Source organism: Prionailurus bengalensis, chromosome E3 (genome assembly GCF_016509475.1).
Source record: "Prionailurus bengalensis isolate Pbe53 chromosome E3, Fcat_Pben_1.1_paternal_pri, whole genome shotgun sequence".
Classification (NCBI taxonomy): Eukaryota; Metazoa; Chordata; class Mammalia; order Carnivora; family Felidae; genus Prionailurus; species Prionailurus bengalensis.
The window spans coordinates 10,659,373-10,669,646 of NC_057357.1; the positions used below are offsets into that span (position 1 = coordinate 10,659,373).

The 10,274-nt window shown below is 51.3% G+C and overlaps 1 protein-coding gene across 2 annotated transcripts; it reads right to left on the bottom strand.

Annotated features, from left to right (window-relative positions):
* Window positions 1-679: 679 nt before the first annotated feature.
* On the bottom strand, window positions 680-8,983 carry TBL2 (transducin beta like 2). 2 transcript variants are annotated; one of them, XM_043559851.1, is made up of 7 exons: window positions 8,722-8,983; window positions 6,404-6,534; window positions 5,984-6,168; window positions 5,359-5,510; window positions 4,895-5,021; window positions 4,452-4,604; window positions 680-4,219 (listed from the first exon to the last, which is right to left on the bottom strand). In XM_043559851.1, exons 1-7 carry the CDS (start codon window positions 8,849-8,851, stop codon window positions 3,757-3,759), a joined length of 1,341 nt encoding a protein of 446 aa, XP_043415786.1. In that variant the 5' UTR covers window positions 8,852-8,983; the 3' UTR covers window positions 680-3,756. The 2 variants fall into 2 exon arrangements, with proteins under 2 accessions (XP_043415786.1, XP_043415787.1); XM_043559852.1 differs by lacking the exon at window positions 8,722-8,983 and adding an exon at window positions 8,233-8,614.
* Window positions 8,984-10,274: the final 1,291 nt, after the last annotated feature.

Here is a 10,274-nt window from a genome sequence, read left to right on the forward strand (position 1 = left end):
CGGTTACCAGGAGAATAACTGCGGCAAAAACGAGTGGTTTGATGGGGGAATAAATGCTTAGCGCTCAGCGTGAGCCACTACTGATGTGATGGAGAAAAGGCAAATAGACTCAAACCGAGGTATGCGTACAGAACGGAAAGCAAGTGGAAACCGTGTTCGTTTTCCAACTGCCCCGAATTCTGGAATGAGTTGGCAGCTTGAAGAAATGAAGCCTTGGAAATGCACTCACAATCTCAGAAGACACACTACGGTCGTATGTATGAATCACGCTTTCGGCTGCTGTGGCTGATTCTGCAAACACCAACCTGTGCCCATCAGTGCGCCTCAGCCTCAAAACTTGGGTATGACACCAAGCCTTGTTCGCCAAGAAGACTGTTACTGGAATTGTGTAGAGAAGCACATGAATCCCCAAATTATTAAGTTTCTAGATACGCGGCCAATTTGGGGCAACGTTCAGTCTCTCTAACGCTGAGATAACCTACTATCACTGAGGACTCATCACGACAGTGTCTGCTTTCTATTCGCCTCCTGTCATCTCCAGCTACAGAACAATCTTAAATATTGAGGATCCTTCTTACCTTGATAGAAATTGACCAAGACTATTCATAGATCTCTAAATGTGCACTTTTGTGGTTTACACTTTTTTTCTATTTTTGATGATTGATAAAAATAGGCTATATACATTTTAAATATTTCCCGTTTTTTATTTTGAAAAATTGCAAACCCACAGAAGTTCAAATAGTACTAAAATATTAACGCCGCCTTCACACACACACACACATTTTTGATCAAAAAAACCCACGGCGGCCTCTGCTCTATGTTAATATCCAGATACCTTCTCCATGCTTACGAGAGAAGCAGCCTCATGTTTAGTGAGAGGAGCAGTGTCCTCAGGAAGCCTCAGTGTTCTTTTCTGTAGGACTTCACTGATCTCATTAGAAACTCACAGCCCTGCAAGGCCCTTTGCACAGGATTTATTCCCATCTTACAGATGAGGAAACAAACTCAGACAGGCCAAGTGATCTATCTGCTCAAGGTTTGTCAGTAAGTGACCCAGACGAACCTGGAACCAAAGACTTCTGACTTCAGTAACTCAACATATTCGGGTCACTTCTCTCCTGGATATACAGTGAGAGTAAAGCCGGAGCCAAACAGATATGCAAAGAAGTGTTTTAGCTTCATTCTTCTGACCGTCTGAAAGCAAATATTCACCAGGACCCATGTGCACAGCATTATCAATCAGAAGTCTTATCGGGAGCATAAAACTGCAATGGAAATTGAGAGCAGAAGGGTGCACACAGAGGGTATAGAAATATCTGTTAACTGCCCCCAATTCGACTTCAGTATTTACCGAGCGCTTACTCTGTTCCCGGTATTGTGCTTGGGATACCGCGCAAACAAGATAGACAAAGATTCTGCCCTTGTGGAGCTCACATGCCCGTGGGCTAATGAACAATCCAGAAGCTGCCAATGAGAGATGGGTGGGCTGCATCTGGCCCACATGAGTGTTTTGTCTGGTCCACACTGTTTCATTTTTGTCTTTTTATAATAAGTCGCCAACTTCTAGCTTCTCTGAAACAGGCAACTTCTGTGGGATTCCCGAATAAGAAGTAGCAGCCCCTCCGCCGCCAGGACACGTGTCTTCTGGAAATCACTTCAGTTCCCAGGATCTCCCACTGTCTTACACCCAGGCAACTGTGGCCCAATTCATTCATTTGCATTTCCTACTCGACACCCTAAAGCATTTAAGCTGAAACCCCTGAAGCAAACAAATATTCAAAGGAGATCATTTCAGATCAGATAAAGTCATACAAAAGAAATAAAATGAGCTAACGTGACAGGAGTGACAGGATTGGTGGAAAGGGCTACTTCAGACTGGGTGGCCAGGGAGGGTCTCTCCGAAGCGTAACTGAAAACAGAGAACTGCATTACCAACAGGAAAAATGCTTCGAAGCAGAGGGAACAGCACGGGCACAGGTTCCACTTGGGGCAGGAAATAACTTGGCCTGGTCAAGTAACAGCAGCAAGTTTGGGGTGGTTGGGAGAGGGGTAAGAGGTTCACAGAGGAAGGAAGAAGCCAGATTACACAGGACCTTAAAGGCCATGATGAGAATCTTGGATTTTATTCCAGGTGCGATAGGAAGCCTTTGGAAGGCTTTTGCTTGGGAACAATGTGATCTGGTTTCAAAGATCACTCTGGGATGCCGGGAAGTGATGTAAACGAGGCAAGAGAAGAAGCAGGGAGACCAATGAGAAAGCTGGATTATTGTAGTCCAGCAGGTGACAGTGGCTAGAACCAGGATGGTTAACAGAAAAGATGGAGAAAAGCAGATTCAGGATATAATCTGGAGTAGAACCAAAAGAATTTTCTGATGGAGTGGATGGCAATAGTGCCAGTGGGCCGGAAGGATTAACGAAAAGGGAGTAACGAGAGAGAACTCCACGGTTGTGCCTTGTTCAAAGGGATGTCTAGGGGAGGCCCCCATCGCAGGGACCGAGGGCAAGACGGGGATTTCGGATGGATAAATTTTGCCAAGACGCAAGTCGTCCTAGAGCCTCATTTCCCTTCTCCCACACCCCAGCATTCTCAAATCCAAAAAGCTGAACTTGTAAATGCCTCACCTCTTACCAACTCTATCCCTTCAACTTCAGACCCACCGCCTCCGTCTGGATCCAGTTCTGTCTCTTGCCGGGACTTTCCCAATAGCCCTCTACAGCTATGAATTAACTAGCAAAAAGCACTTACTACCCACGCGTTACCTCTCTCCCACTGGCCATCCTTGATGGCAGAGATGACGCCCTATTCGTATTCATCCCCGGTGCTAGTGCTGTGCTGGGCCCACAGTGGGCACTCAAATATTTGATGAACTGAAAAGAGGTCTCCTCAGATAGAATACAACCTCCTTGCAGAGAGGAGTCCTATCTTGGAATTCTAGCATTCCTCTACACAACTTACAGAACCAGCTGCCAAATGTATAATCAAGTTCCAGAAACTTCGCCTTCCCAAGGGACGGGTTTCTTTCTTTTTCATTTAGTTTCAAAGTATTGAGTCCCATATTTACCTGGTAGTTAAGAAACGAGATTGGCCAACAGACAACGTATATTATTACTCTTTTCCACTTTTCTTCCAAACCTAGGGACTTTATATGTGCATACGTTAACAACATCTTTGTAAGGAGGACAAGAGAGAGGATTATTCTCCATTTTACAAGAAAAAAAACTGAGGCACCAAATGAAATCCCTAAATTCCTTTTTGATGGAATTCGGAGCTTCGCCTGGATTAAGACTGGTCCTTCCCTGACACGATCCCACAGTTCTGTAATTGGAGGGTATCCCAGGCTCCCACCCCTGCAAAACTGCTGGTTAGTACTCAGGGATTCCCTAGGTTTTGCCTCCACAACTGCAAACTCCTTTGGGTACCAGGGTGTGTTGCCCCAAGGTCAAAGGCCATGTCCTCTCTCTCCAACTGTCCATTTCCCTCAGCACCCGGTGAAGACAGATTCCATCCCTTGGGCCCAGGAGAAAGAGAAGCACCTTGGTCATTAGACCAGGAAGTCAAGTAAGGCCAGGAGTCACAACCGGCAAGAAGAGAGAGATCAAAATAGGCAAGAAGAGTTTCAACGGGGAAAAGGAGAGAGGAGCCACCACTAAAAATCCAAATACTCCTTTCAAGAGGCTTCCAGCTGAGGAGTACCTGGGAGGAGGAAGTGGCAGCCGTGGCGCAGGCCAGATCCTTCCTGCCACACCCACCCAGAGTCATTTCTTCAAGGCGCCCAGGCTTCTCAGAGCCTCCTGGGCCTGGGTCAGCTGCTGCTGCAGCCTCTGGCGGGTGCTCTCGTTGGAGGCCCGCTTCAGGAGGCCCTGCATTTCTTCTACCACGGCCCGATGGCCAGGGGTGTTATGGAAAAGCCGCACTGCCCGGTCCCCACAGGAGGCCAGAAGCCGGCCAGTGATGTCAAAGGACAAGTCAGTGATACACTCCCCATGGACCTGCTCAAAGCACTCCTCCTTCTCACCCCGCCGGGTGTTGTAGAGATGAATACTGCTGCCACTGGCCAAGGCCAAGACCTGGGCGTCAGGGGAGAGAGCCAGGCGGCACGGCATGGTGCTCGCCTCTTCAAAGCAGCCTGTCCTCAGCAAGTAGGGATCCTGCTGCTTCTTGTACTCCACATCTGTGTCCCACAGTTTCCACGTCCCGTCCTTGGAGACCGAGGCCATCCTGCAGCATGGAAAATCACGGCTCAAGCCCCAATGCACCCTGGAGGGGAGGGCACTGGGACAGCATTAGGGGCTCCAGCTAGGAAGCCAAGTGCGCGGCTAGGTCTACTTCCTGCTGAGGGCCGGGCACTCTACCCACTTTAGAGCTGCTGCAGAGATAGGCAAAAAAAAAGGCCCTGGTTGCCAACAGGGGCTGGGAGCCGCTGGTAAGACATCAGAGAGGATTCACTCACCTGCGGGAGTCATTGGAGAAAGCGAAGAAGTGGACGGCGGCCGAGTGACCCTTCAGTTCAAAGGCTCGCACAACCTCCTGGAAGTCCCCTTTTTTCCCAAAGCAGACTTCCCAAACTTTGACATCCGGGGTGAAGCCACACGAGGCCACAAACCTGTCACACAACCAGATTCCTTTACAACTTCATCTTGAGGGCATTTCCTTTCTGCCAACCTGCTAAACCTCATTCCTGAGAAAATTCATCATCTTCTGCCTCAATAACACTGTGCTTTTAAAAATATGACCTCGGTCCATCCTCATGGCCAGGCTACTAGAGGATACATGGTACCCCCACTGCGCATGATTCCATACGGTCTGCTCCTTCCACTATCTGAAGCGGGCTCTCTGCTCTGTTCCTGGCCATGCCTTCTGCCCATCCCAGATGCCAAGTCCCTCCCTCCTCACCTGCTACAAGGGGATATAGCAGCATGGGTATTGTTCATCTGGTTAGTGTTGATGGTAGACAGCACATGACCTTTCAGATTCCAGATGAGGATAGTTGTGTCACTGGAAGCAGTCATGATGAACTTCCCTGAGAGGGCAGGAGGGTGACATGAGCCAAGGTCAAGGCCCTGACCACGTGTCATCCTCTACGCAGACACTTACGAAGGTCTCCGCTGTCCCAAGTATCCATGCTCCCCTCCTGGACCAAGGGTCACCACAGACTAGGATTTTGCTGAACGCTGTGGGTCTTACCTGCCTCCCCTGGGGACCTGCTGTGGCTCCCAGGACTCCAGGGGAACCCAGAGCCAGAGTCCCTTTGTCAAAACTAGGGCTGAGCATAACTCTCAGGCAGCATTAACTCATTCGGCCAAAAACTGGGGCTGTTCTTAGTCTTAGGTAAGCTCCGTCCTCTGCAAGCCTCTTACCTGTGTCGGCAATGCCGATGTTGATGACGGGTGCCTTGTGCTTTTTGGGAAAGTCCTCTGGGGTGGCCGTGAAGGTATAGCCTCCATCCTCTCGCTTGGTCATCTTGAAGACACGAAGGGTGTCTCCGTTGGCCAGCCAGACGATGAAGGCTCTAGAGACAGGAAGCAGACAAGGCACTCACTTGTTTGGACACGGAGGCCTGTGTGTGCCAGTTCCTATGCTAGGCTCTGAGGAAAATCATGGGCCTTCCTTCGTACCCCAGTCCGGCCCTGCAACTTAACCCCTTGGCTCAAAACCTCTTACTACTCCTCAGAAGGTAGGCCTCTCCCAGCTTTGGCTCTTTCAGTTTCTCTCTAGGGTTTGGAAAACCATGACAGCTCCCAAGACGAATCTGGAGCCAGGCTTTGGTACTTCCCAAGTAGGAACACACCTTCCCCTCTCTGCTTCCTTGCTGTGTAAAATGCACAGACCTCCAGGGAGCCCCAGGCGGTGCTCAAGCTGTCCAGTTCTCTTTCTGCCACCCCCAGGGAGACCCAGGGTCCCCCCTCACCATCCCAAGTCAGGTATGGGAAGGACAGAAGCCTGGGCTTCTGCAGGCACAGCTGAGGCTCCATCTTGTCGCACCTGCAGTCAGGGCTGAAGCGCACCAGGGTGGCGTGGTCCAGCTCCACGTTGGCTCTCATGCTGCGGTGCTCCCGCTGCAGGAAGTCCTTGGTGCTCCAGATGCGGACGGTGCGATCATCTGCACAGGTGGCCAGGTACTTGCCATTGCTGCTAAAGTCCATGCAAGATATGTTCCCACTGTGGCTCTAAGGGAAGGGTTGCAGGAAGTATGAACAGGGACCCCTTGGGTAGACGGAGTCTGTTGCCTGGATTAACAGCAAGCTGCTGATGGGGTATGATGAGAGGGGACGGGATGGGGCAGCCCCCACTGATTTTGGTCAGAGGCAGCAGGGTCTGTCGTGTGCACAGAACACTAAAAAAGAGAAGTCTGCGGGGGTGTGAGTCTTTGTATATGTGTGCTGAGCATGGGTACCCATGTACCTTCAGTGCTGCAGCCAGGAGGCGGTGAGTAAAGTTGTGTTGTTGTGGCTTCTCCTTGCGAACTCGCTGATGCTGTTTCTGCTTCTTGGATCTCAAGGACTTGTCAAGTGGAAGTCCATTTGCCTTCTGGCCTGTGAGGAAGGGCCGTGTCATCTAGCCATCCGCTCACTAAGCATTTCTGGCCGCCTATAATTGGCCAGGAATCGAGGGAGCATCAAGAGATGACCAGACAGGCACCGAGCTCGAGGAGAGAGAGTGATGGGAGTAAAACCAGGGCTTTGGAATCAGACTGGGTTTGGATTGTAGCTCTACCACCAGGGCTCTTGAGGAGACTGCTTGCTGTCAGTCCACATAGCACCTCAATGCAAGTTAGAAAAGGAGCCCTCTTGGGGCGCCTGGGTGGCGCAGTCGGTTAAGCGTCCGACTTCAGCCAGGTCACGATCTCACGGCCCGTGAGTTCCAGCCCCGCGTCAGGCTCTGGGCTGATGGCTCAGAGCCTGGAGCCTGTTTCCGATTCTGTGTCTCCCTCTCTCTCTGCCCCTCCCCCGTTCATGCTCTGTCTCTCTCTGTCTCAAAAATAAATAAATGTGGAAAAAAAAATTTTTTTTAAGAAAAGGAGCCCTCGGGGCGCCTGGGTGGCGCAGTCGGTTAAGCGTCCGACTTCAGCCAGGTCATGATCTCGCGGTCCGTGGGTTCGAGCCCCGCGTCAGGCTCTGGGCTGATGGCTCGGAGCCTGGAGCCTGTTTCCGATTCTGTCTCCCTCTCTCTCTGCCCCTCCCCCGTTCATGCTCTGTCTCTCTCTGTCCCAAAAATAAATAAACGTTGAAAAAAAAATTAAAAAAAAAAAAAAAAGAAAAGAAGCCCTCTCTGCAAGAACAGCTCAGTGGGTACACAGCACAGCCAACAAAGGGCAGATCCTTGGCCACACATCCCTAGGTAGGAAATAATGTGCACAACCAAACTTGGTGGTCCTGGGCTTGGGCAAGTTATTTAATTGCTCTGGGCTTTGGTTTCCTTAAAGAGAAGTTGTGAGAAGTGGACAATATATACAAAAAAGAGAAGCAGAGTACCCAAGACGAGTATTAAAGGCTCAGAGGACTCCCAGAAGGAACTCAAGGATGAGAGGTAGTCAGTACCTGTTGAGGGAGTACCTGTCCTGTGCCAGAAATGGTGCCAGTCACTTTTGTATAAAATAGCTAATTTAGGGGCAGCTGGGTGGCTCAGTCAGTTGAGCACTCAACTCTTGAGATGAGCTCAGGGCATATGATCTTGCGGTTTGTGAGTTCGAGCCCCGCAGAGGCCCAGCGTCTGGGTCCGAGACGGCAGTGGGGAGCCTGCTTAGGATTCTCTCTTTCTGCTCTTCCCCTGCTGGAGCGCTCTCTCAAAATAAACTTAAAAAAAAAAAATAGCTAATCTAATTGAGAATCAGATCAGTTGCAAAGTGGGCATGTGTTAGATTACTGCAGATGCTCCTTAATTCGTACAGAAAAAAAACTCCCGAGGCTCCTATACAGAGACCACCACGACCCGCCCTCTCCAGCCTTGTCCCGCAAGCGTCCTCCTCCCCTCTGAAGGGCATACCAAATGCCGTTTCAGAACTCCTTGCCTTCATGCATGTAACCTTTGCCAGCAGTATTCTTCCTCCCTCCTTGGCCAAACTCTGACCATGTATCCTTCAAGACCCCACACCACGTGTTTCCTACTCTCAGCGAAGATTTTCTTGACCCCTCCCCACCGAAAAAGCAGGGCTGACCACTCCCACCCTTGGGTTTCCTGGTGCTAGGACTGACCTCTTCTGTGACACCTATTACAGTGTATTTTTCACTTACATTTTCGGATATTCTTCTCCCTTACGCGGCAGTGTACTTCCTAAGGGAGAAGTCCCGACACCTACTGCGATAGTATGTATATACTTCAATAAACGTTGCTCGTGTCGGGGAATGAGTCGGAGTACTTACAAATGGTGCCCGTCTACCCTCACCCCTCCCTATTTTCCTAAAATAACGAACAAGCAGCGCGCTCGAGAGAGTTTACAGGGGCTCTCGCGGCAACCCCGGGGAGACGCTGGGGCTCAGCGGAACAGCGCCTCGTCCTCGGCCACCGAGAAAGTGGCAGCGCCGGACCCACGCTGTAACTAATCCTCCCGAAGGGGCGCGACCAGCCCGGCGAGCCGGCACCTCGTCTCGAGAAGCGAAACTCATTTAACAAAAGGAGAAACTGAGGCCCACGGGGTCCCCCCCCAAACCGCAGGTCGGACCAGTGGGAGGCCAGGAACATGGTCCTCGTGGGTCGCCCCCACCCACCCCGGCCCCACTAACCGGCGGATCGGCTGCTCGTCTCCTCCTCCGCGCGCAGCCACCCCCGCGCTACCGCCGCCGTCGCCATCAAGGCCAGCAGTCCGAGCAACAGCGACAGGCCCATCAGCTCCGGCAACTGCGGCAGCTCCATGACTGCACTGCCGCTGCCACCTCAGCCTCTAACTACGCGGGCGCCTGCACGCCTCCGCGGGACCGCGCACGCACACAGGACGGGGCCTGGTCGTTGGCGCGTCCCGAGGGGCGGGGTCTGGCCGTTGGGCATCTTGCGGGGCGGGGCTTGACCTTCAGAGCTTCCAAACGGGCGGGACCTGGCTTACGGAGTGTCTCGCGGGGCAGGGCTGGACCGTTGGCGCGTCCAGAGGGGCGGGGCCTGGCTGCCGTTGCGGCTCGCGGGCGGGGCTTAACCGTTGGTGCGTCTCGAGGGGCGGGGCCTGACTGTTGGAGCGACCCGCTGTGCAGGGCCCACCCGTGGATCGTGTGGATCGTGCCGAGGGGCGGGGCCTGGGCCTTGTGGGGTCTGGGTTTTGAGGTTGTGCTGTCCCCCAAGCTGGGGGGCGAATTCTGCAGGCTCTGCTGAGTCCTCTCCTTGAGTAATTTACTGATAATTGTTTATTAAAGGCGTTATTCCACCCATCACCACAGTGGATCCTTTCAAGGAGCCAAGGCAGGAATTATTACTCCCATTTGACAGGTCTTAACATCAGAGGAAATTTAGATGGGCTTTTGGTATTAATGGAGGAGAGAAAGGGTAGCCCTAGAATTGAAGCATGGAATAATAGCCTCAGCAAAGACCCGGGAGGGGATGCTCTGGGAAGGCAAGGGCATGAGCAAAAAAAGTAAGTAGTAGATAAGAATGGAAAGATCTGGAGAGCCTTGAGAGCCAGCTGAATCCAACCAGCAGAAAGGAGCCTCTGCTGGTTATTTCAGGGCGAGTTAGGGCAAAACTGGTGTCTCCTGAAATTCTCTGGGAAGATCAGTTGTGTGCCAAAACCAAAGACAGAAGGAAAATCAGGAGGTGTTTGCAAGGATCCAAGAAGGAGATAATAAGGGCCTGGACTTAGGTGGGCTGGGAAGTGGAAAGGAACTTGAAAAGATTTTTAACAAGATATTTGTATTTTGAGATTATAGATTCACAAGGAGTTGGAAAAAACGGAACAGGAAGTTTCCACGAACGTTCACCCAGTTTCCCCCAATGGTAACATCTTACATAACTATAGTGTGATATCAAAACCAGGAAATTGGCCTGGATACAATCTACAGAGTTCATTCAGCTCTAACCAAAAAGATATTCTGAAAGACTAATTGGTAGTATTTTAATTAGACCTGCTTGGACAGAAAGGAAATGTTCCCAGAACAGGGAGCAGTGCTCCATGGGTCTCCCAGCCCTACAACCCAGAGTAAGTACCAGGGTCAGGGATTCCAGATGCAAAGTTTCCATGCCCAACAGGAACCTCTCCTGAAGTGCAGGCTCTCAGGCCTTTAGAAGGACCCTCTAAGGAGAGAGGATGCTGCAGAGACTAGAGGACAGACAGATACACCCATAACCTCGGTTG

What these genes read in the sequence shown, in the direction of transcription:
- TBL2 (XM_043559851.1), bottom strand. Translation starts at nt 8,851, where the DNA reads ATGGAGCTGCCGCAGTTGCCGGAGCTGATGGGCCTGTCGCTGTTGCTC. An exon ending in GACGAGCAGCCGATCCGCCG is followed by an intron (nt 6,535 to 8,721) that starts GTTAGTGGGGCC and finishes CCTTCCTCACAG; the next exon opens with GCCAGAAGGCAAATGGACTT. An exon ending in CGCTTCAGCCCTGACTGCAG is followed by an intron (nt 5,511 to 5,983) that starts GTGCGACAAGAT and finishes TCCTGTCTCTAG; the next exon opens with AGCCTTCATCGTCTGGCTGG.